The sequence below is a fragment of the Trichophyton verrucosum genome (assembly GCF_000151505.1).
Source record: "Trichophyton verrucosum HKI 0517 chromosome Unknown contig00296_1.f1.exp, whole genome shotgun sequence".
NCBI lineage: Eukaryota > Fungi > Ascomycota > Eurotiomycetes > Onygenales > Arthrodermataceae > Trichophyton > Trichophyton verrucosum.
In genome coordinates this window covers 25,109-48,543 of record NW_003315453.1, presented here as the reverse complement: position 1 = coordinate 48,543, position 23,435 = coordinate 25,109, and the positions used below count along the sequence as shown (strand labels likewise).

At 48.9% G+C, this 23,435-nt stretch overlaps 11 protein-coding genes and 1 non-coding gene across 12 annotated transcripts; 5 read left to right on the top strand and 7 right to left on the bottom strand.

The window, feature by feature from the left end:
• Nucleotides 1-752: 752 nt before the first annotated feature.
• Nucleotides 753-837, bottom strand: TRV_03602. The gene has a single exon. It is a non-coding gene; the product is annotated as a tRNA-Gly (tRNA).
• An 855-nt stretch (nucleotides 838-1,692) lies between these two features.
• TRV_03601 (uncharacterized protein) lies at nucleotides 1,693-3,076 on the bottom strand (the record flags this gene model as incomplete). The annotated part of the gene is made up of 3 exons (XM_003022233.1): nucleotides 1,693-1,938; nucleotides 1,988-2,785; nucleotides 2,846-3,076. 3 exons carry the CDS (start codon nucleotides 3,074-3,076, stop codon nucleotides 1,693-1,695), a joined length of 1,275 nt encoding a protein of 424 aa, XP_003022279.1.
• Nucleotides 3,077-3,824: 748 nt separating this feature from the next.
• TRV_03600 (uncharacterized protein) lies at nucleotides 3,825-6,584 on the top strand (the record flags this gene model as incomplete). The annotated part of the gene is made up of 1 exon (XM_003022232.1): nucleotides 3,825-6,584. The coding sequence occupies one exon, from the start codon at nucleotides 3,825-3,827 to the stop codon at nucleotides 6,582-6,584; it is 2,760 nt and encodes a 919-aa protein (XP_003022278.1).
• Nucleotides 6,585-7,176: 592 nt separating this feature from the next.
• On the top strand, nucleotides 7,177-8,691 carry TRV_03599 (snoRNP assembly factor Naf1, putative; the record flags this gene model as incomplete). The annotated part of the gene is made up of 1 exon (XM_003022231.1): nucleotides 7,177-8,691. One exon carries the CDS (start codon nucleotides 7,177-7,179, stop codon nucleotides 8,689-8,691), a length of 1,515 nt encoding a protein of 504 aa, XP_003022277.1.
• A 913-nt stretch (nucleotides 8,692-9,604) lies between these two features.
• TRV_03598 (uncharacterized protein) lies at nucleotides 9,605-10,411 on the bottom strand (the record flags this gene model as incomplete). Its single annotated transcript, XM_003022230.1, has 2 exons — nucleotides 9,605-9,769; nucleotides 9,887-10,411. 2 exons carry the CDS (start codon nucleotides 10,409-10,411, stop codon nucleotides 9,605-9,607), a joined length of 690 nt encoding a protein of 229 aa, XP_003022276.1.
• Nucleotides 10,412-11,419: 1,008 nt separating this feature from the next.
• TRV_03597 (uncharacterized protein) lies at nucleotides 11,420-12,548 on the top strand (the record flags this gene model as incomplete). The annotated part of the gene is made up of 4 exons (XM_003022229.1): nucleotides 11,420-11,474; nucleotides 11,555-11,733; nucleotides 11,761-12,114; nucleotides 12,183-12,548. 4 exons carry the CDS (start codon nucleotides 11,420-11,422, stop codon nucleotides 12,546-12,548), a joined length of 954 nt encoding a protein of 317 aa, XP_003022275.1.
• Nucleotides 12,549-14,295: 1,747 nt separating this feature from the next.
• TRV_03596 (uncharacterized protein) lies at nucleotides 14,296-15,727 on the top strand (the record flags this gene model as incomplete). The annotated part of the gene is made up of 2 exons (XM_003022228.1): nucleotides 14,296-14,797; nucleotides 14,856-15,727. The coding sequence occupies 2 exons, from the start codon at nucleotides 14,296-14,298 to the stop codon at nucleotides 15,725-15,727; spliced, it is 1,374 nt and encodes a 457-aa protein (XP_003022274.1).
• A 233-nt stretch (nucleotides 15,728-15,960) lies between these two features.
• Nucleotides 15,961-16,421, bottom strand: TRV_03595 (uncharacterized protein; the record flags this gene model as incomplete). Its single annotated transcript, XM_003022227.1, has 2 exons — nucleotides 15,961-16,271; nucleotides 16,340-16,421. 2 exons carry the CDS (start codon nucleotides 16,419-16,421, stop codon nucleotides 15,961-15,963), a joined length of 393 nt encoding a protein of 130 aa, XP_003022273.1.
• Nucleotides 16,422-16,856: 435 nt separating this feature from the next.
• Nucleotides 16,857-17,537, top strand: TRV_03594 (uncharacterized protein; the record flags this gene model as incomplete). Its single annotated transcript, XM_003022226.1, has 1 exon — nucleotides 16,857-17,537. One exon carries the CDS (start codon nucleotides 16,857-16,859, stop codon nucleotides 17,535-17,537), a length of 681 nt encoding a protein of 226 aa, XP_003022272.1.
• A 216-nt stretch (nucleotides 17,538-17,753) lies between these two features.
• On the bottom strand, nucleotides 17,754-19,057 carry TRV_03593 (uncharacterized protein; the record flags this gene model as incomplete). The annotated part of the gene is made up of 2 exons (XM_003022225.1): nucleotides 17,754-18,774; nucleotides 18,891-19,057. The coding sequence occupies 2 exons, from the start codon at nucleotides 19,055-19,057 to the stop codon at nucleotides 17,754-17,756; spliced, it is 1,188 nt and encodes a 395-aa protein (XP_003022271.1).
• Nucleotides 19,058-19,397: 340 nt separating this feature from the next.
• TRV_03592 (uncharacterized protein) lies at nucleotides 19,398-21,120 on the bottom strand (the record flags this gene model as incomplete). The annotated part of the gene is made up of 2 exons (XM_003022224.1): nucleotides 19,398-20,559; nucleotides 20,624-21,120. The coding sequence occupies 2 exons, from the start codon at nucleotides 21,118-21,120 to the stop codon at nucleotides 19,398-19,400; spliced, it is 1,659 nt and encodes a 552-aa protein (XP_003022270.1).
• Nucleotides 21,121-21,756: 636 nt separating this feature from the next.
• On the bottom strand, nucleotides 21,757-22,516 carry TRV_03591 (uncharacterized protein; the record flags this gene model as incomplete). Its single annotated transcript, XM_003022223.1, has 2 exons — nucleotides 21,757-22,091; nucleotides 22,249-22,516. 2 exons carry the CDS (start codon nucleotides 22,514-22,516, stop codon nucleotides 21,757-21,759), a joined length of 603 nt encoding a protein of 200 aa, XP_003022269.1.
• Nucleotides 22,517-23,435: the final 919 nt, after the last annotated feature.

Genomic DNA, 23,435 nt, shown 5'->3' with positions numbered 1-23,435 from the left:
TCTTTTTCTTCCCCTTCCCCTTCCCTTTTTTTCTCCTACATGAAGTTGGGCATGAAACATGCATGGAACATCATCATCGACATGAACATGGATTGGTGGAGTTAGTTCGGCGCCGAAGCAAAGGAGACATGAGATCGCAGCAAAGAAAAGAAAAAAACCATAATGAACGATGACGGCAGCATTCGAACCGCACACCATACTGCGGTTGAACTTGGAAACTGGCTAGGATGCGACGCAATGGAGTGAAATTATGCAAATGGGCGACGAATGCGTGCATTGGGCAATTTGAACGGGGCATGGAAAACACGGTGGTTTTCGGCATCTCTTTTGCATTTTGCGTTTGCGTTACTTAGAGAGGGAAGGGAGCATTTTGTACGAATAGGTATACAATTACGCATCATAGCATAGTCGACAGCTTTTTTTCTCATCTTGAATTGACTTGGCCTTGAGCGAGCTTTGTTTTCATCTAAGTTTTTGTCAAAGTCGCTGGGTGACGACGTAGCAAGCTGTCATATAGGCGGTCTCGCGAGCTGGTTGACTCCAGACGAACCAAGGGCAAGCTGGAAAGCAACCAAGCAACCAAAACCAAGCTGCGAGCTGCAAGCTGGCCAGAACGGCGCTGAACCGAGGTTGGCAGGCGCTTATTAATCGGCGCTTTGTCATTGACTGGATGGGCTTAGTAAGAATTCTTAGTCAGCGGCTTGAAGGCCAGCAGCGAAGACGACAAAAAAAAAGAGCAAAAAAGAAAGCGCTGCGTCGACCGGGAGTCGAACCCGGATCTCAACTTATCAGTCGGTGCGATGGAAGAGTCGTGTGCTACCGCTACACCATCAACGCTTGTTGCTTGAAAGAAGCACTAACAGAGTGCCTCATATACCCAGTTCTCACACGGCTAGTATGATGCTTTCTAGCTTGTCCTACCTCGACTGCCCCTGAATTCATCTCATCCTCTCCTCAGTTTCTGAGAGCCATTGCAGTCATCTAGATTCAGCTATCTCTGTTTCTCTCGCTACATAATACTGCCTATACGCGCGAAGTATAAGTCTGTCCGGACAGCCAACAGTACAGCAGTAGCTACAGCCTTAGACCGTATATATTTAGCTTCTCATACGGTGCTTCCTGTCTCCTATTATATGCTTCTGTTGCTCAAGTCGTTAAGTCACGGTCTTATAACTCTTCAGTTGGAGAAGTTGACATTTTAATTGATTATTGAGCATTTATTAGCTGCTAGTCTCTTCTTCAACTCACACCCAGACGTATGTCCTTGCTCTCTATTTGACTGGCAAATACTGAGTAGTATTCCAAGTAGAGCGGCAGGATCGCTTCTTTCGACGGAAGCATCGCTATATCCCTTTATTTTCACGCAACTATCCTATAATAGCGCCCAGCACGGCTCATAAGTTGTCCTCTCACATATATCCTCCCTTGGTCATTTATTTGCTCCTCCCCATGCAAAACCTCCGCACAAGCAGCTATGTCAGAAACTCGGTCATTTCATTCATCGTCTGCAAGGCTTCCTTGTTCTGCCAACCCATCCGGAGCATTTATCTGGCTCGACCTGCTCGCTGTATGGGAGTTTTCTGGCCCTTAGGCCATCTCTGATAGCATCGATAGGTGTCACAGCGTCAGTGACTATAGCAGCTTTCGTTGAGAGCAGCAGGTAGTTGTGGCATAAAATATGCGTTGACTGTCTCAGGCAGTTCTTCGTTTAAGCAGGCAGTACTCCCCCCAGACACGCTGGTATTTGTTTGGTATAAAAGGTAGGTTTGGAATCCAGATTGTTCGTCCTAAGACACCGGTGCGGCGGGTATCCAAGAATGGCTTACATGAGACCTTTTCCCACATCTCGGTGTCGAGAATATAGTGAGGCTCGGGCTTAGTCTCCTTGTCGCCTGGGAAATAGGAATCCACCAAATATGTGCATTGAGAAATATCAGTCTAGTAACATGTTAGCATCCGTTAGGTAAAAAGTTGTCGTTAAACCTACGTATTTCTCTGGATCCTCCAGGTTTCGGTCATTCATCCCCTTAGGAACAGTCCATGTTCCTGGGAAATATCCAAGACCAGCCCCGGACTCAGCAAATTCCCCTGGCAACAGCCCTCGAAATTCGCTCTGGACAAATTTCGCTCGAAGATTATTGTTCGGAAGGAAGAAGGAAGATGGGTATCGGTACCATTCCTTTCCATAACATACGAAACCCTCAGGTGGAGCACCGTCCGTTTGCAGTAGCGCATCAAATACCTGTAGAGAAGCGCTGTAAGCTGTCACCATGCCTACGGTCCTTAAAAGTCCAATATTTATGGCCAGTAATACAGGGATGACAGTTATAATGAGCTTCACTTTAGCGGGTATTTTGCCAACCAATGTCCCCGGGTCCGACGATCCGATATATGCTAGAACAATATGCAGACTGATGGAGGCATTTAACGCTAGGAACGGGTAGGCAGGGTACATGAACCGTTCTTCCTTGTGAGGTTGAAGAGTAAAAATGGCGAACCACATGTAGAACGGCATTACCAGAGTCACTGATCTGAAAAGTGTTTGTGCAGAGGTTTTGTGAGGACGGAACAGGGCCTGGAGAACCAGCAGAGGAATGCTGGAGAGCGCAAGAACGGCCCACATGTTAAAATTGAGCAGGATATTTTTGAAATAGAAAGTCCATGGTTCGGTCCCGAAAATGTTGGGACCTTTGCCGGAGCCGCCAAAGACGTTATAGGCCACAATGTTCCATGGAACAAGGGCGAATTGACGGTAGAATATGCTGTCAACCAAGACCACAACAGACTGCCAATAAATTACTTGTCAGTACTTTGAGCGGCTGCATTTGTAAACAGAAAGGCATACCAAGATTAACAAGCATTTTACGACCCCTTCCAATACCCGCTTGATAGCGGGTGCAATATCTCCTAGAGACCAAGCCACTGCAATCTCTTCTAGTAAAAATGGTATAGCCAATGCTCCTGCGAATGGCCAGCCGACCATGGCCCCAATACCGAAGCAAATGATGCCTTGAACGGTTTTCAATCCACCTTGCCAATCAAGGAAAGCAGCTAACCCCAGCATAGACATGTACATCGAAAAGCTGGACGGCAGTACTGCTGTAGACGCATGAAACATCCCAGGACTGAATACAGCAATCACAAGAAAGAAAAGCCCAATTCTCGGATTAAGTGACCGAGAAATCGCAGCGAACAGGCGCGTCTCACATATCGTGCAAAAAAGCCCAAGGGCTAACCGCACCATATAGAATTGCGCTGACTTTGTCCGTGCAAACAATCCCAGAGCCTTAGCTAGACCAGCGTGTAGACCGACATATAACCAGCTCCTGATGGAGTATTCGGGAGAATACTCCCATGTCTGTAGGCCGTGACCATGGGTCAAGTAGTGTGTGGGTTCCCAGTAATTGTAGACTTCATCGCAGTCCTGGATAGGTGATAGTGCGGCGGCAAGGGTGTTGGAGAGAAGGCATAGGTAGAATACTGTGTTAATGGGAAGATAGAAAGGCGGAGGAGCCGGTCTAGTTCGCCCCTAGATTAGCTGGCTTAGAATTGAAAGTGAAGTTCTTGGAGCTTACTTTGATTTAGATGTCGACGTTGGGGCATCTCCCGGGGAATTAGGAGGTGGCATGATGTCGACTAGTTCGTCAAAAACGCGGAGAATAGCTTGAGTTGAGCTTGATGCTTTGGATTATAAACATGGAGGTCGAAAACGCCATCTTGGCCCGAGACCTGCCACGTGACGTCACTTTATATCGGATTAACCTTGGACCGGGATGCGGCTCTTTCCGAAAGTTTAATCTAGTTGCTGCCTTATTTATATTTCGATGGAAAGAGTCACAGAATCCATCATGTTACTTCTGTTTCTACCACACTCCGGACGAACAATATATATTGCTAAAATGCATCACTGGCATGAGGCTGGCTGTCAACGGCCGGATGTTGTTATCATAGACGATACAGCTAGATGTAGCTCTTGTTTATCTCGCTGGTCACACGAAGAGTCAGTTGAAGTGACTTCCACGTTGACTGTTCCTCACATCGAATCTCTGTCTCATTTGAATCTTTCTTGGCCGGAAACAGTGAAATATACCCATCCTAATACTTCCTATGATGACATATCCATCCCGTCCTTACCAGGATCTAAACCTCCCCATGATCCGCAATTGGTACCCTCGGTAGCAAATACCAACAGCCTTGACACCTGCCCTGAAGGATATATCAGGTTGTTATGGCTGCACCCCGGTCAGAGTGATGACCCTGTTCGAGGAGATTTAATGGATTTACCATTCAGGGACTTGGATGCTCCGCCCTACCAAACTTTGTCTTATTCCCCATTCGACGACCCTACTTCCATTTCCGAAGACCCTTCCAACGAAAAGCTTTCAGAACAGAAACCGCAATATTCAGAAGAGGCATTTACAAACATACTTTGTAAACCCCAACCAAGGAATCGCCCGGTATATGTTGATCCCAGTTGCGATGTTATATATGTCACGAAAAACTGCGAAGCTGGTCTCAAAGCTGTCAGACATCTAAGCGCAGCACTACCAGTTTGGGTAGACTTAATTTCCATAGACCAACATAGCAACGATGATAGGTCACGATGGGTTGCATCGATCAAGTGTGTCTTTGCGAACGCTTTACAGTCGATGATCTTTGTTGGAGCTCCTTCTGGGGATAGCGACATTGCTCTAGATTTATTGAGCTTGATAACATCCAGACGGTCAGTACGTAGTCGGGTGGCCGCTACGAAGGAGGGACCGAAGAGTGCACTGAAATCTCTCTTCAAGCGGCCATGTTTTTCCGGTCTATGGCTTCTCCAACAGCTCATTTATGCCAAACACCCACTGATACTCTGTGGAGACCGTTCGATACCGTGGCCATGTTTCTCCTTCATGCCGAACGGCATACGGCGCTGCGCTTCACTTCTATTATTCAATAAAGATGCATGGACAAGATTAATAGACAAAGATTATTATAACATCTTATGCCACGCCTTAACTCATGAATGCCTAGATCCCCGAGACAAAATCTATGCAATACTTGGACTTCTAGGTGAGACTGGGATTAGCATCGATTACAGTCTCCCTGTAGAGGTCGTTTATACCGGAATAACTGCATACCTTTTGCAGAACCACCTTAGCTTCCGATTATTTGACCTACTGGGAGCCGATGAACATCGTTTAAACTTACCTTCTTGGGTTCCCGATTACTCCCAGCGTCTACAGGTAGACAATTCATTCGACATAACTACATGGGTCAACGATACTGATGACCAAATTGAAATTGGAGAATCAAAGTCTGTACTGATTTTATACCCTTTTGAGTTTCATAACCCAGAGGAGTTGCCGGTAGGGCTTGATCAAGAGGTAGAGATTGGTTCAGACGGGTCGCTGAGTATTTTTGCGGTCAAATTATGTGATATTTTCCCTATGGACAGTGTGACTAAAAACCCCCAAAATAGCCAGCACTTTATAGTCATTGATAAGGGACTCCATGGCCATATACTGATTTCGCTGAAGAAAAAGGAATATGAGATAGGAGATGATTCAATATTTCTTTTGAACGAGTCGCCTTACCCGGTTGTTCTGAGACGTGACCCAAGGAAGGGAACATACTCATTTTTGTCTTTGGTCAGTATGGCTCTTGCCTATCCAAATGGGGATGATGTGACGTGGCGGCTTCCGTGTGGTCAAGAGCATGGGACGATATGGCCATTTGATGTGCCTCTACGCGTCTCTCAAACCACCACCCAAAAGATTCAAGAATTTTATTCAAGTCTACTAGAGCTGTGTGAGGTTGATCCCACACAGATTCCGATGGATTCGGACGTTGATTTAGTTACCGCCGAGAGAAAGGCTGTTGTCGACTTCGGAATTCTTCGCTTGACGGGCTTCAATACACTAGAAGCAGATTTAAAATCTACTTGGCAGGGTTACAAAGAGAAACTAGGCTGGATGCTTCGTGACCAAGCTGCTATCTGGAAATTCATCCGGCATACGGAACAGGAGCACCAGAAGGACTGGTCAGGCGTGGGATCGATGGTTGTCAAAGAAAGGGTAGGCCTGCTTGATAACTATGCAACAGGTATTAAGACGGAATATACCTGGAACCTTCGACAATTTTTCTGGTCCTTTCTCAAACCTACGGCCCTGGCTCCGGACTTACTGGAGGGTGTTTGGAACCCAGCCTACGAAGCAATCAAGTCTCATACCTCCGATTTTCAATCATGGGCGGAAGTAACTGAGAAACTCATGAATGCAATCGCCTTTTCACAGACAGCCCTTGGAAGCAGCATGAAGTTCTTTCCAGGGATAGATCTCCCGGAGAAGTGGTCTTCGAATTGGAAAAGTTTTTCCGTGGCAAGGGAAGGGGGTATATTCCATGATGGGGAGGCGTTTGGTTCAGAATGTTCCTGGAATTGGTCGGAGTTTGAGCGGTGCCTTGACCTGAGAGACACGGTCTTGGCTCAGGCCCTTCCTGAGGAGCTACGGCCTCAAGAAAACCATGAAATGCAAGCACATATGTCATTCCGAGTCTGGGGGTTGAATCTGGATCAAAGGAGGAGAATTACGATCGTATAGAATGGTCCTCATTTGCTGTTTCGTTTAGCCATAGTAATGATGAATATGATGTGATGAATTTAGCCAGTGACATAGAAAAAATAGATACCATAGAAATATATTATGACATCTTAATACTGAAGCATATGCATTCCGCTTAATGACTCATCCCCGACTATCCTTTACGGTATGCAACTGTAGGCAATAAGCAAATAAATCAATACTTTCTGGTACTGAACCGAAATTGTGAAAACATTAGTTAAATGGCGGGCGCCAGCGATATCACATGATATAAACAAGAATGGAGCCCGTGCTAGTCCCTATAAATGCTAGCGTGGCACCTTATCTTATCGCAAAAGGTTAAAAAGTTATAAAAATCCAAAGAAAGTTTTGAGCTTCGACAAAAGTCGCAGATATAAAACCACAGCTTGTGACGATGAAATTTGATTCACTTTGATTTGTCTCTGCAGAATCTGCTACATTTATGATTTGAGATCATCGAAGATACCTTTATTTTCCTTGTTCGACCCTGAATTGTACTTTGTATATCATGGAGGACACTACGATGGGCGACGACACTCACACTGGGAGCCTACCCACAGAGCAGCCCAGGATGGACAATAACTCCGTTGCAGTCAATGGTGCAATTTCTACAGTAGCCACGGATACACCAAAGGATGAGGGGAGCGACATTTATAATACACCGTTAAACGTGGGGCCGTCTCTTCAACCGGAGAATGCAGTCCCTTCGAACAACGAAACCATCGCCACAGAAGGATCTGGGAGGCCGCGCATTATGATCCCAGGTCTTACGCTACTCAGTGAAGAAGACCACCGGAATAGTAGTAATCAACCGCTTGAAAGTGTGTCTAAACCGTCACCGAACACGGCCGGGCAGGTACCCGAGACTACCGATAGGGTAGATACGGTCATGTCTGGGGATGGAATAGAGGTTCCCAATGAGAACATTACCGAATCTGTTGGTAACCCTAATGCTAAAGAGAGGACGGATGCCATACCTGATGCTTCTCTATCCGCAGAAGCTGAAATCGCTGCGCTTGCGGCCGAAATGATAGAGGGAATACCCCCAGCTACTGAAGGAGAGCAACAACCTGACGGAGGCGATCATCCCGAGTGGGAGGTTGACTCGTCTCCGTATGAGTCTTCTTCTGAGTCTTCGACTGATTCTGACTCAAGTGACTCTGACGAGGATGATGATGATGACTATGAACTTTTGGGTCCTGAAGAGCAGGCTCGTTTGTTGATGGCTGCAGAGGGCGGATCGGACGATGAAGGAGGGGACAGTGGTAGGGCGGTGATAACCGAAGTCAGAACGGCGAACGAGAAGCCAGATGAGATGGTATCAATGCCAGACATCACTATCACTCCTGAAATGAAGGTTGAGATGCTAGGAAATGTCGAGAGTATTGTGGATAATGTTGTGCTGGTGCGAGCAAATATATCTGGCGAATATCAGGTCCTAGAAACAGGCTCAGTTTTATGCTCCGTCAACCTGAAGGTAATCGGGGTGGTATCGGAAACACTCGGCCGGGTTCAGCAACCTCTATATACCGTTCGATTCCCAAATGCAGAAGCTGTTAAAGAAGCTGGGTTAGAGAAAGAAACCCCTGTCTTTTATGTTGTTGACCATTCAACCTTTGTGTTCACACAGCCACTCAGGGGTCTAAAGGGAAGTGATGCTTCAAACTTACATGATGAGGAAGTGGGAGATGATCAGATAGAGTTCTCAGACGATGAGGCCGAAGCTGAGTATAAGAGGCAGCTCAAGCTGAAGCGTCAAGGAAAACGTGAAGGGAAAGCTGAACGCGGAGGAGGCAATCGAGGGAAAGGGCCATCCCATCCACCTTCAAATCTACGACATTCGGAGCTCAACTATGATGACAATGGTATCAGCAACGATAATGACGCTGAAAATGGTTGGTATAGACGTCTTGCACGGCCGCAAGGTCTGCATGAGATGATGGGTGGTGAAGCACCTGTGGAAATGCCACATACTCCGGACAAATATGGTGAAAGATCGTTCCGCGGCGGTAGAGGCCGAGGCCGCGGAAGGAGCCACGACCGAGGCAGTAGAGGACGTGGGGGCAGGGGTGATCGGACGTGGTAAAACTGATGGAGGTGGCCCTTTCGTGACTCAGGGGTATACGAACGAAGTTAGGACCCCGGGTATTGGCCTGATACTCTCCTTTGTGCCTTGAGAGAATCGGTGCCACCAAATGTCTACTACCATAATCGCCATCCTGGAAAGGATATTATCCGGCTTATAATATCAAGCATACGTGATGCATCAATTAACCAAAGGGATAGCAGTATTAGGACTGGGTAGCTAAGCCCCTGAAACCATAACCTTAGCACAGGAAATCGGGTCTGTTGCTCTGGGGACTTGCGTGAAGCTCCATATCCGATGAAAATGTCGGGTGGTAGAGGAGCCTTCCATAGGCCCCAGGTGAGGAGATGGTTAGTTATAGAGTTGTTTAGTAAGGACAGGGCCAAGCTGGAGCAGAGATATTGTACCCATGTTGGAAGTGTACCTGAGTGCGTCTTGATTATGCTAGTCTTCATGGACTGGTGCACGGTACAGATTTAGGGAGCCTAGTAGTGGCTTTTTATCCATTCATACGCTTTTATGGTTCGATGAAAGTCACCTCATTAGTCATTATATTATCGAGCTCTTATGTCTATTGAACATTTATTACAGAACAGACAAACCCATATACCTGCCTGGACTATGGTGGATCGCTTGTACTATCTATAAACTGCTCAGCTGACGGTCTATCGATAGCCTCCACCATATACCGCAAATGAGTTGGTAACCGAGAAGACGAAGCGGTTAAAGAAAGACTAATTGTGGAACGCCCATGACCCCGACAAGAAACTGCGGATAGAGAGGCTACACAAGATGAGTTGGCCGTTATCCCGCCACTCATTAGCCTCTGCGCCGCAATCGGGAACTTCTTTGGGCAAATGAGCAAAGAATCTTCTAACAGACGCTGTCGAGCAAGGTCACGTTCTGTGGGAGGCTATGGTTGGTCAGCATATCCCTTTCGTCGATTTGAGGCTAGGTGTAAATAAACGACAAAACCTGTTGGGGAAGGAAGAAAGGGTGACAAGAGAAAGGGGCTATTTCCATGTATTTCATGCAGGAAAACGGAGGAGGCACATTGAACGAGGAAGGAGGCAGCAATCTGGACTCACTTTGTTCGCAGGAGTACGTCTGCCAACAGGGCGAGGTTTTGGATTCTACTCAATGTTAGGGGCTGTGAAGCGCATGTAGATCAGAGATAGCCAAGGTGTTAACATACCTCATGAGACCAGAAACTCCTGTTTTTTCGGAAGTAGTTCTTCAGTCTCCGAGACACCAAAATGACGGATCGAGTTGATGATCCTGGGGTGGGGTCGAGGAGGCCCTTCTTCTCCTCCAAGGTTGCTTCTTGAGTCTCCTCGCTAAGCTGATGGCTATCATTAGTCTCTCCAAGGGAACCAGATGACTGAACTGCCAGCGACTCTGCAGGATGTATGGGAGCAAACGTTGAAAGCACGTCACTCTCATGATCCGAGTCAGAGCCCGCGAAGACAGCACCGTTATCATCAGACACATTCCGGTCAGCCTGGTTCGGGACAACGCTGGCACGTTTGAAAAATGGGGTTGCCTTGAATGTGCCGGCGAAAAAGCCCTGCGCTGACTTTGCTCGCCTGAGCGGTGTTTCGGAAAAATCAGGCGGAGTGGAGAGTTTTTGGCGGGAGAAAAAGCGGAAGCTGCTCCGTGTGCTCCTGGAGTTCATCCCAGGGCCTTGGGTGTTGTAAACGGAGCGGTCTGTTGTCTCCATGCCGTCCGAGACAAGGACCGGTGGCTGATCCCTACATGTACGTGAGCAACCGGGAGATATATCAACCGGGGAGAAAGGACAGACACTTGTCTGTTAAAACGCGTTCCAAAGACCCGGGGGAAACTCCAGCTCCTCTTCACTGATCCCCTTGAGGTAGCTGATTCAACAGACATCCTACCAGTATCCCGGTTAGGGACCTGGCGAGCAGACGAATTCATACCGGCCTCCATTACTGAAGGAGAACAGTAGAACGATAGAAATAGAAACAAATATTAGAAGAAAGAAACATCTCTTCCAACTCCATTAACCAAGCGTCTATAGCTGTGTATTCACAGCTACCTGGGCTGAATAAAGAAGAAGAAAATATCCAGCTCCCAAGGAGAGAGGATATACTTATCTGCCAACACAGCAACAGCCATGGTCAAAGCCTTAGTTGACGTTTTACTCTTTCTGCTGGGTCGAACCGTTGATTCTTTTGCTGGTGGTTTGTTGTGACCCAGACTTTGGCCCCGACAGTTGCCATCTGGTTTGGAGTATAACAACATAAATTCCAGAATTTGCCATTGAGTTATGCAATGACGCACTTCACGGTGCTGCCGGAGAACCTTGAACCTTGGGGTATAATGGTGTGGTAGTGAGGCTTTCCCTACTCTCAAGCCTGCTGTCTCCGTCTTCTGGTCGAAGTTGTTCTTCTCAAACCTGTTTAACTTTTTGATATTCGACGTTGAAAAGAAGCAGTTAAAAAAAAGGCGGCAAAAGACGAGGCTGATGAGTCAGCAACGCATGCGCGCGCTTCTTCGCAACTTCAGCTTTCATGTCGTCACTGAACAAAACGGACATTCATGAACTCTCGCCTCTCCAGCCTTTTCTCTCGCACCCAAACTACGGATCTTTGAGTCTTTAGCTCGGGGAGTTTTCGACATCGGCCCTAACTACTGCAGCCTTCCCCCCCTATAGTCAACGGCTGTTAAGCCCGTCAAATTTGTTAACTAACGCCCTTGGACCGAGATGGCTCCGAACAAGAAGGAAGAGAGCGCGTCTTTTGAAGCAATTATTCATAATGGTGAGTGGAATTTATGGTAAATGTATAACAACTATGGTGATGTTCGCTTTAGCTGATTTATTTTGCTTCAAATTATATAGCTCGTCTCCGACGTCAAAAGCAAGCTTTGACAGACGATTTTTTCGGAAAAGCAAGAAAATCGGGCACCCCAGGATCCAATGTGTCTAGCAGAAGAGGCTCCCCAGTTACTGGGAGCCTTGCGAGCAGAGTCGAAAAGGTTTCCCTCCCCCGCGATCCTTGCAGCTTGCCCAACCAGAACGTATCCTGACCAGTCATCATCGTTTAGCGTGTGGCGTCCGCGGGCGTGAAGAAGCAACAGGCAAAGCCTACAACCACACGGCAAACCCGAGAAAGTCGCCTGCTATCAGGCATTCTCCCGATAATTGATAATACCAATCGCACGAAGACACAAGGACCTGGTTTGAATATTAAAGGCCGTGCATCTGGCCCCTGTGTCGTCATTGGCAGTAACTTTGCACCTGGAACCACTGCGGAGGACATTGAAGCTGCGTTCAGCCCCACTGGAGGGGATATTCTCCAATGCAGAATTACAAAGTCATACCCCTCTGTAACAGCGCAGATGGTATTCGCTGAAAGACGAGGAGCTGATAGCGTTGTGGCGGCGTTCAATTCACAAAAGGTTTGCCCCAACTTTGGTTTACCTCCACCTTATTATGATTTGACATTCCAACTAACGTAAACGTACAGGCAGATGGAAGAGTAATCCAGGTTCGGATAGATACAGCTAACCCGGCTACAGTCCTAGCGCAATCGAACTCTGCTTCTGCTCCCAGGACCAAATCGGCATTTGATAGTAGTCGTGAGCTGGCAGACCAGGAGCGCCGTGAAAATCGTCGTCCTGCGGAGTTTCAAGATGGTCGCTTTGGGTTTGCAGACCCAGCAGAACAGCCACGGCAGCAACAGCCCAATTCTTATGATCAAGACCATAGGCACAACGGCCAGAACTGGGGAAGAGCTCGGAGACAAACCGAAAAACAGCACAATTCAGCCAAGCCTGACTTGTATGATACAATGATGGTTGACCCCCAGCCGTCTAGGACCCGAAGACGTTAGTAACTATTCTATGCTTTGGCCCACTCATTTTAGGGCGGCAGCGTTGGATCTCATACTGGATGTTCTTGAGAGCTTTCGATCGTGAAACAACTCTGCCATCGCCTGATCTCTGCATTTTGCACCTATGTACAACAATAACCAATCTGATGAGGACATTTACTTCTTTGCTTTTGTATGAATAACACTACTTCCGCCTTATGAGTCAACAACCATGCCAAAACAATGGTGAATTTGATAATAATAGAGAGATTACGAAAGCATGAGATGTTCCTCGCCTACCGAAACTTCGAGCTAAGCCATTGAATGTGGCTGTTATGATGCAACAAAGGACAACAAACCATAAAATTCTGCCAGTTAAGCAGATAAGAAACCTCAAAGCTTGAGACCAATTGAAACTAGAAATTCATAATTTGATGAGTTAAACGTCATTATTGTCCTTCAAGAAGCACCTATGGAGGGTATTCACTAATTTATTACATCAATAAACATGCCATCAAGACACCTATCACACCTGCTAGGAATTGACTCTCAGTCAAACTTCAGAATCAATTCCTCCCCAATCTTGCGCCACTCCCGGGCAGGCTCCGTCTTCCCCAGATACGCTCCCCATAAACCAGAGGAATGAACTTGCCACTTAGTGGTTTGTTGATGGCCTCTCAGCAGTCCCCAGACTGCCCCGTGCAAGGTGGCCAGCGAACCCAAATCGTTTCAATGCCGGGATGGTGGCCTCAAAACGTAAAATTGACATGCTCTCAAAATGTCAATTATAAAGCGGTAAATAATTTTGGTATCAAAGAACCGTTTATTGCAGCACACTAGAATTCCTTACACCTCAACCAATAGACATGTAGACGTGATGAGCGGGGGTGGTTTGCTACTCGGCCAGCGAGTTAACTGCGACGAAATGTTGTGACGGAGGAGTATGCATATTGGTGCTTTGGGCACTCGTAGTCCGCTAAGTACTGTTCAGCTGATCAAAAGTCTTCTAGAGCAGCTCAAGACATGATAGCACCCTAGCTGAGTGATATTGTGCGACATGGTCTTCTCTCTCATGTTCCCACATATTTATCCTTCTCATGATAAGATCAATGTCCGTCTGATCTCCGGGTGTAGTTCGCTTGATGAAACTTGTGCACAACTGGCAGCCCATATTTAGCAGCACAAGACAGACCCCGGGCACCAAGAGAAGACTCCTTCGCATCGGAAGAGCCTCTATTTGACAGCTCACCTCCCTGTCATCGTTGCGGTGCATGCCAATCCTGCCCATCAGTCAAATCAGTCAAATCTCACGGTCGTCTGTTCTTTTTATATCCCAAACGTTCCTTTTTGCGCTTAAAAACGCCGAAGTCGAATCTTAATTACATAAGCACGACCCTCTCGGGAAGCATGCTTGTTCCGTCTTGGATATTTGAGATCTTGAATGCTTTCCTCGAGGTCACAGTTTGTCGAGACAGCACCTCTCATCGCCGAAAGATGAGCAATGGTGCCTCTAGGATAGTATACCGATTGGCAAATGCCAGTCGACCCGCGCGGCTGGCAGTGCCAAACGGCCGGCGGTGTCTATCCACGTTGAAGCCGGCTTCGCAGCGGGAATGGTCGACTCCCCTGGCAAAGAGAATCACGGATGCAATCAATGTTGGTTCTTCCCGTGCTACTCCTTGAATACTGTTTATAAGTTGGATTTGAATGCTGGTTTGCTAATTCTTTCTTGACGTAGACTACGGGACCGATTTCGATTGCGGCCTTCATGCGTCAGTGCCTTACTTCCGATGAAGGTGGTTACTATACGTCCCGTGGAACACCTGGCAGTGATGTCTTCGGCAAGGAGGGAGACTTTGTTACGTCACCGGAGATATCTCAAATGTTTGGCGAGCTGCTAGGAATATGGATAGTAACGGAATGGCTGTCTCAGGGACGACGCAGCAGTGGAGTCCAATTGATGGAATTTGGGCCAGGCAAGGGAACATTGATGGCGGATATATTACGAGTAAGTCTCTCTTTACTTAATGAGCATGGAATATTGCAACTGATGGGGGATACGTATCAGTCGGTTAGGAACTTTAAAGGGTTTGCTTCGAGTGTTGAGGGAGTATACATGATAGAGGCCAGTCCAACGTTGCGAGAAATCCAAAAGAAGGCACTCTGCGGAGATGCACCGATGGAAGAGTGTGATATTGGCTATAAGAGCACTAGCATTCACCTAGGAGTACCGGTTTACTGGACAGAGCATATACGCATATTGCCTCAGAGTGTGTACTTCCATCCTTGTCTGAACCCCTAATAACTACAAACTAACAATGATACCAGCCGAGGATAAGGCACCATTCATCATTGCTCACGAGTTCTTCGATGCCCTTCCGATCCATGCATTCCAAGCTGTTCACTCCCCTCCTCCAGAAACAATCAATACACCGACTGGACCGGCTGAACTTCGACAACCTTCGCTACCCCTGAATGGAACACAATGGAGAGAGCTGGTTGTTGCTACAAACCCCGAGGCAGAACGCGAGCCCGATGGCGACGACAGTAGCGTCAAGAACGACAAGAAGCTTGAGTTCCGACTAGCACTCGCAAAGTCTCCTACTCCGGCATCGCTCGTCATGCCAGAAATGTCGTCTCGGTACAAGGCCCTTAAGTCGACTCGTGGATCAACAATTGAGATCAGCCCGGAAAGTCATACCTACGCCCAAGAAATAGCCCGGCTGATAGGAGGACCCAATCCAACTGATAAAAACCCTTCACCGACCCGCACCCCAGCTGGCGCAGCGCTGATACTTGATTATGGCCCATCGTCTACCATCCCCGTTAATTCTCTGCGCGGAATCAAGAACCACCAGGTCGTGTCGCCCTTCGCAACCCCTGGAGAAGTCGACCTTAGCGCTGATGTGGATTTCACTGGCCTTGCTGAGTCTGCTCTCGATGCTAGTCCTGGTGTTGAAGTATACGGCCCTAATGAGCAGGGGAGCTTTCTACGCTCATTGGGTATTGCAGAAAGGGCGGCCCAGCTTCTTCGCAATGTGAAAGATGAGGAGAAGCGCAAGCAGATAGAAAGCTCCTGGCAGCGTCTCGTTGAGCGTGGGGGCGGAGGGATGGGCAGGATCTACAAGGCCATGGCTATTGTTCCAGAGAGCGGGGGCAAGAGACGGCCGGTAGGTTTTGGTGGTGAAGTTCGGATGTAATTCCACCAAATAAATACTTCTACATGTATATATACACCTAGAATCTTTGATCTTTTTGTTTCTGGATGTTCTGTAATCGTGAGTCGCATGCTGATAGCAAGATCTATGTATAAAGTGTAAGAACGCCGACTGCCTCGCTACCGTCAATAGAGTCTAGTCAAGACTAGTCTACCACGCGCTAATCATACGCAAAGCAATTGGCAAGAAAAAGGCCATCATCGTAAAGGTTATAATCAGTAGTCGTCCCAGATATCTTTGACGTAGTCATTAGTGAGTTTCGGGTCGTTGCCGAAGACCTCCTGCCACTTGACGAAGCCCCCATCAAGAACAAAGATGGTCTGTTTGGCGCTTTCATCCTCACCGAGCACTCTAGCTCGTTCTCTCGCGTATTTTAGAGCAGCTGATGGGCCGCGCTGCTGGCTCAGAGCACAGTGAAAGACGACTTTTTCCTTGTCCTTGAGAGTCCGGATAAGCTCTGGGACATGAACATCAAAGGAGGAACTGGGGACCCATTGCGAAGTGACGATGTTGCCGCCAACATGGTCTATATCGACGACATTACAGCCTAGTTAGACGTCGCACGGAGGGATATGAGGGGATGAACAGACGAACCAGAATCTCGGACATCTATGATAGCAAGATTGCTGGCCGCTGCGGGTGTTTGGATGATCGCAGAGAGCGTCTCCCGGGCCATCCTAGGCAGGCTCGCGATGGTGATGGACGACATGACTCTGGCGGTATCGCACACTGCTCTCCTGCTATCAACACAGAACAGTCTCTTCTTCTAGACTACTTCTAGCCTTCTTTTCGTCTGCTCTTCGTTGTCGTCGTCGTCGTCGTCGTCGTTGCTGATCGTCAAATGTTTTTTTATTTCTTTTAATTCAACTCGCGACGTCGAAACTTCCTTATCGATAAAACCTTGATGGACGTCACGTGAGAGAAAACGGAAAAAATAAAAGGCCGAAGTTTCTCCGATGGCATTTTCGATGGACGTTTTTTCAACCTTACCTAAAAAAGGGACGACGAAGCAGCGACAAGAAAACAGCAGAAAGAGACGATATAACCTGCCACGACGCTCGTTTTACGCTGATACGGGGCATCGGATGGTCATTGAGCTGTGCCAGTCGTGATGGACGTCCGACGGATGGCCAATGGCCTGGTTTCGAAGCACACCTCCCGCCTCGTCCGCCAACACTTCTCTCGCCCAGCATACATATCACAACCTCTCTGCCAGCCGGTACGAACCATATCTACATCCCAGCCACTCTCGGATAGACGGAAAGATGCCCCGGCAGACTCCCAGCAGCAGCAAAGACAGCAAAAGACACCTTCACCCAGCCAGAACAACTTTGATGTGGACTCGATTAGCAACCTTCTAGACGACGTATATGAGCGAGTGGGCTCGTCGAATCCGCCCAGTAGCTCAAACGTCACAGCTGGATTCCGCAACCTATTTCAAAATTCAGACGTTGGGCGGGTGACGCGAGCTGTTCGAGACTCGGTTGCAAACAGCTCAAACGAGGGAGGACGTGCTGTTCCGAAATACCCTGAATTAAAACTGGGCCCGAAACTAGGCCGTACGATTGCAGTTGACCCGTCGAGAGGCATTGATGCCACGACTGCTTTTTCTATGTTGGAGGGTGTGGTTTCGAGAAATAAGATCAGGTCCGACCAAAACGCTCAAAGGTTCCATCTTCGTCGGGGCAGGAAGCGGAAGGCCAGAAAGTCGAAACTGTGGAGAGAATTGTTTAAGAAGTCGTTCAAGGTTCAGGTTGCTAGATGCATGGAGTTGAAGAGGCAGGGATGGTAGTGTGACCCCAATCTTTGGCTGTTGGTTGTGGATTCTTTGGCTATGGGCGTGTGAAGTCCAATGTATAACTAGCATTATGAAGGTTGAAAATGCCTTTTAATTTCATTTTATCATGTACATTTACTGTATCAAAGATTCCTCCTAGAAACGTGTCAAAATCTATTTTTATCAACACCCATTCAAAAAAAGGGACAAGATGCCTTGACATCATGGAGATCAGTCTCTTTTCCCGCTAGAGAAGCCATTGTAACCATGACTTCCAGCACTGCTAAGCCCGTAACCTCCATAACCACCTATACTCGAAGTGCTGCTGGACGCCGTACCAGCACGTCGTGATCCAAAGAACCCCCTTGATGAACCGGGTATGCTGCCTAACAACCCATCTCCGTCCCATCGGCTTCCCTTTCGTCTTGATCCAAGTGTTCGATCCCACCATATAGCAAGAATACCTCCAGCCACGCCGGCCATAACAAACATGCTGGCCCGCCATATCATCATTCCGAATGCACCCCAACTTCCACGAGGTTGTGCCGAGAGGAAGGAGACGTCACTCTCATCCACCCATCCGACCCTAAATGTGAAGGTGACTGGCTCCCCACGAACAATCTTGCTCCCTTTCCCCGCCGCCCAGGGGTCCAGGGGCACGCTTATCGTCTTGTCAAGCTTCCCTTCCTTATCCCGTTTAGCTGCCAGTGGGAACGAATATGCCGATCCAGCTACAACCTGGCCGTTTATGTGGTGTTTGGAAGGCTTTGCGCCCTTTGACTGTACGCTTGTAGATCGGTGGAAGAGAACATTCATATCCGTCCACATGTGCAAATGGCTGTACTGGAGTGTCCCTTGCACCGCGAAGGTTATGGGCGTAAACGGCGTCGAAGAAAGCTCATCCCCGCTCTCTGCTTCGTCTTCGTCTTTATCCTTGCTTTTGTTCTTATTCTTCTTCTTCTTATGCTTGTCCTTCTCCTTGATGTCATCTTTTCTCGAGCTGAATTTGGTGCTGGACCCGTCTAGGGGGGCGGTAGGTATGCGGCATGCGAGAGGAACATCGGAGTGGACGTAGTATTCTAGCAGGTGGTAGAGGGAATCGGAGAGCGAGTCGATGGTGCAGGTTATTGTTTCGGAGACGCCATAGTGAAACGCAAGAGGCAAGCCGGTCTCATTGCATTCGGGGAAGGGTATAAATTGGAGCTTTCCAGCTACATCGGTGACCTGTTGGTTGGTTAATCGGTGATCGCTGCTGGATGGTAGGAATTGGTTGTATTTCGTACGTGTTGGCCATCGTCACTGTTTGGTTGATTTCATAGTTAAATACGATTCCATAAAACAAGCAAAACCGAAAGGGGGCCAGCTTACATTGTTCTGTTCAGGCAGCTGATGGGGAGGTTATCGCCGTATTTGTATGCTGGTTTTGCGGGATTGTCCAGGTGTGTTAACCGGGATGCGCTCACGACGGCGCAAAGACAGGAGAAAAGTACCAAGTAGAGCGGGCTGGATATCAGTATCCGCTTGAGAAAAGTCATGTTAATGCAATAATCCTCCCTTGCGGGCGTCCGGACGGTAGAGCGGTAGATGTTTCTTTTCTGGGGTTCATTTTCTTAAGCACACAGTGTTATCAGACTTGGCGGTGTTCAGGGGCAAATCTATACAATCTACTGCTGCGGCAACGAGACGAACAAGATCTACGGAAGATACTGCAGTACGGATTATGATTGGGAATTAAATTTACCAGGATAGAATGCTCAAGGATGGCCTAGAGACCGCCGGGAATCAATACAAATTTTCATAGTTATTAAATGCATAAGCAGCAAAGTCATCATCATCTAGCTACGAGAAACAAAGTCATTTGTGGTTATCCCTTACTTACAAAAGGGATGCCTTCTTCTTGAAGGCAGCAATGAGGCCACTGGTTGAGCCGTCATGGTCGCCTCCAGCACCAGAGGTCTCGAGTTCCTTCTGGATCTTCTTAGCAAGGACCTTTCCGAGCTCAACTCCCCACTGGTCGAAGGAGTTAATGTTCCAGACGGCACCCTCGGTGAAGGTGACATGCTCATAGTATGCGATCAAGGCACCCAGAGTAGCCGGGGTGATCTTCTGGGCCAGGATGGAGGTGGTAGGGCGGTTGCCCAGGAAGGTCTTGTGTGCAATCAGCTCATCAGGGGCACCCTCGGCCTTGACTTGTTCAGGAGACTTGCCGACCATGAGAGCCTCTGCCTGGGCGAGGAAGTTGGATGCAAGCATACGCTGGTGTTTGCCTCCCTCAACGGGGTTATGGGATTCAGCCGCGAGGATGAAGTCAGTGGGGATGAGCTTGGTGCCCTGGTGCAGCAGCTGGTAGAAGCTGTGCTGGGCATTGGTGGCTGGCTCACCGAAGAGAATGGCACCAGTGGTATATTTGGTATGCTCACCGTTGCGGGTAACAGCCTTACCGTTACTTTCCATGGAAAGCTGCTGGAGATAGTCCGGGAAGCGGTGTAGGTACTGGTCAAAGGGGGAGACCAGGTGAGTCTGAGCGCCAAAGAAGTTGCTGTACCAGACGCTCAGCAGGCCGCCGAGGACAGGGATGTTCTGTTCCAGGGGAGTCTCGCGGAAGTGCTTGTCCATGGCATGAGCACCGGCGAGGAACTGGTGGAAGTTATCGAAGCCGATGTACAGGGCGACGGAGAGGCCGATAGCAGACCAGACAGAATAGCGGCCACCGACCCAGGACTCAAAGCCGAACATGTTCTTCTTGTCGATACCGAACTTGGTGACTTCCTGCTCGTTGGTAGAGAGGGCAACAAAGTGTTTGGCGATGTGAGCCTCGTCTTTGGCGGTCTTGAGGAACCAGTCCTTGGCCGTGTTGGCATTGGTAGTCGTCTCGGCAGTGGTGAACGTCTTGGAGGCAATGAGGAAGAGAGTCGTCTCTGGGTCTGAGTTACGCAGAGCTTCGACGATGTGAGTGCCATCGATGTTGGAGACGAAGTGGATATCGAAGCTACGGTCAGCATACGCCTTCAGCGCCTCCGTCACCATAACAGGGCCACTACAGCATCAATTAGCATGCATCCAACCAGTAAGTATTTACCCGACCCCAACAGAAGACTTACAGGTCTGACCCGCCAATTCCGATGTTGATGATGGTCTTGATCTTCTTTCCGGTGTAGCCCTTCCACTCACCACTACGGACCTGCTCAGAGAACTGCTTCATGTGCTCCAGCACCGAATTGACGTCCTCGACGACGCTCTTCCCGCCGACTTGCATCGGCTGGTTGCTCACATTGCGCAGGGCAACGTGGTAGACGGCCCGGTTCTCGGTGAAGTTGATGGGCTCGCCCTTGAACATCTGCTCGCGCAGCTCCTCGACGCCGGCCTCCCGCGCCAGGTTGACGAGCAGTGAGACCGTCTCGTCCGTGACAAGGTTCTTGGAGAAGTCGAACAGCGTCTCAGACTTGTCTGCTTCATTGTAAAAGGTGCGAGACAGCTTCTCGAAGCGCTGCGAGTCCTTCTGGAACTCCTCGTTGAGCCGGATGTGGCGCCCGGCGGTGGTATGGTGCTGCTCCAGGGCCTTCCAGGCCTCCAGGCTGCTTGCTTGTGCGAATGGCATCTCGACTGTATCCTGTGCCTCGTCTTTTTCGTCTGGTCTCGTCGTCCTCGGCCTGTGTCCTCTGCTCTGCTCTCAATGTCGAGTTCGAGGTGGTGATGATGATGTCAAGCTGAGGGGCAGCAACTGCACTTAGTAACTAAAAACCTCCCGCGTCGACAAGCCCACGACCAAGGTCACCAGCTATATATATATATAATAACTATGTGACAAAGAGACACCCGCAACAACCGGCCTGCTGCTGGCTCTGACCGGGTCCTGCATGTTCCTCTGTCCCGGATGGCGCTTGATCAGGTATCCCGGGCCGGCGGTGCCACGAGCAAGCAACTAAAATCCTTGGATTATTCAGCCTGCGAGCTGCCCAGCCTGTCCAGACCCGGGGCCGGCGGCGACAGACGATGAAGAAGACAAAAGACGGCCTGGAAGACGGTGGAAGACGCCTAGAAGAGGAAGAAGACGAGTCGAGGGACGAGATGAAACCAAAGAAGTCAGCATTAGATTACATATCGACACAAAAGCTAGCTACTACATCTTTGCCCGCCAGATACGAGATACCCCCCTGCGACAACCACCGTCCATTACGTTTCGTTTAGCAGATAGAGATGTGAGAGAAGGTCAGGGAACGATCGAGAAGGTTCTTTACAAGAAATTCTGGACGAGGCCGAGAGCGACAATGGCGGCGGCAGCTCCCTGGACGGCGTTGTGGGTGGCAGCACCAGTGTAGATTGGTGGGCTGGTGGCAGTTGGGCCGGTGTGAGTGCCAGTGGGAAGAGTGCCAGTGCGAGTTGGGAGAGTTCCAGTGGGCTTAGGAGCGCCGGTAGAGTGAGAGCCGCCGGTGGGAGGAGTGCTTCCGGTGGGATAGGGGGCGCCAGAGGGCTTGGTGTTGCCGTTGCCATAGGTTGGAGGGAGCTCGACGTTGTGCTGTTTGGCACACTCCTTGGGGTCAAGTCCCTGGAAAGCAGTTAGCAGCCTGTCTACTGATATATATATATATATACCACGAGAGTTAATGACTCATGTTGGGGCAGCAGTATCCCTTGGTCAAGCAGAAGCTTCCATTTGGGCAGGGGTCTATCAGATGGTCAGCAGGCGTTTGATATCAGAATGAAGGGCTCGAATTCATGGACATACAGCCTTCGGAGCAGCAGAGATCACCCTCAGTTGGGTTGTAGCAGACCTTGCTGTCGGCACAGAGCTCGTATCCAGCTCCAAAGGCGTCGACACAGTTCTTGCCGTGGCCCTGGGTGGTGCCAGGGATGAACGAAGAGCCACCGCTCTGACGGGCACGGAGCTCACGGAGAGCCTTCATGGTATGGGGCTCAACCTTGCGCCATTCTCCATCATCGGCCATGACGCCGCTCACGAGGAGGGCAGCAAGAGCAAAGATACCAGTGCGCATCTTGACGAAGATCGGAATTAACGGATTAAGAAGATATTAGAGGGTATAAAGAAGGTATGTGCTGATACTTTTCCTGCTTGCTGGCTTGGAACAAACGAATGACTGATTCTGAGATGGGGAAGAGATATATAAGTCCCCCAGGCGGGCCTTGAGCTCCCTCTTATACGTCTCACCTTTCCTCTATGGGCTTGGGCGGCTGAAACCAGGCAAAAGGCAGACGAGCTGTTCACGTCCATGAACAAATTGCTTAGGTTCAGCCATTCGTCTCCGTAACCAGTACCGTCGCAGCTGGAAACGAGGTCTAGTCCATATGTCAATGTGCTTGTTTACCCCTTTTTACCCTTCAGGCTCCCTGGTGGGCTCTAAGCCGCAGCCACGAGAAGATATAAATAGTTTTTTCCTACCGTCCATTCATTCTTCCCCGTACCCATACTAGTTAGCAGCCCGTCCGTCCCCCAGATAATTTGTCGGTTAACACCCGAGATTGGCGGCAGCCGAAAAAATGCACGTTTGATCGAACAGAGGCATCTCCTGCTCACCGTTCCTTTCTTCATCGTACAAGAAGCCGCCCCTTGAAAAGGGCTTTTTTAGTAGACAGCCTAATTCCTTCATCAATAATACTAACTACGAATGAACACACCGGACGGAACGATGCGAGGCTGACACGAAGACCACGCCCGTCGAGTTCACCGTCTGCCCAGCCATCACCAAGCTAGCTGTATGTATCCTTGACCAGGCCCAGGCTCAAGCCATCCAGTCAGCCTTTCAACTGCAACTGGCCAGCAACAAACGAAGCTCAAAAAAAGGGGCAATATAAGCATCCAATACGAACAGGTTATTCATCAAGCTAATTTAACTTAAGCTACCTGAACAGTCGTGGCTCAATTACAGGTCGCTTGCACTGCCCGAAACAAAAAAA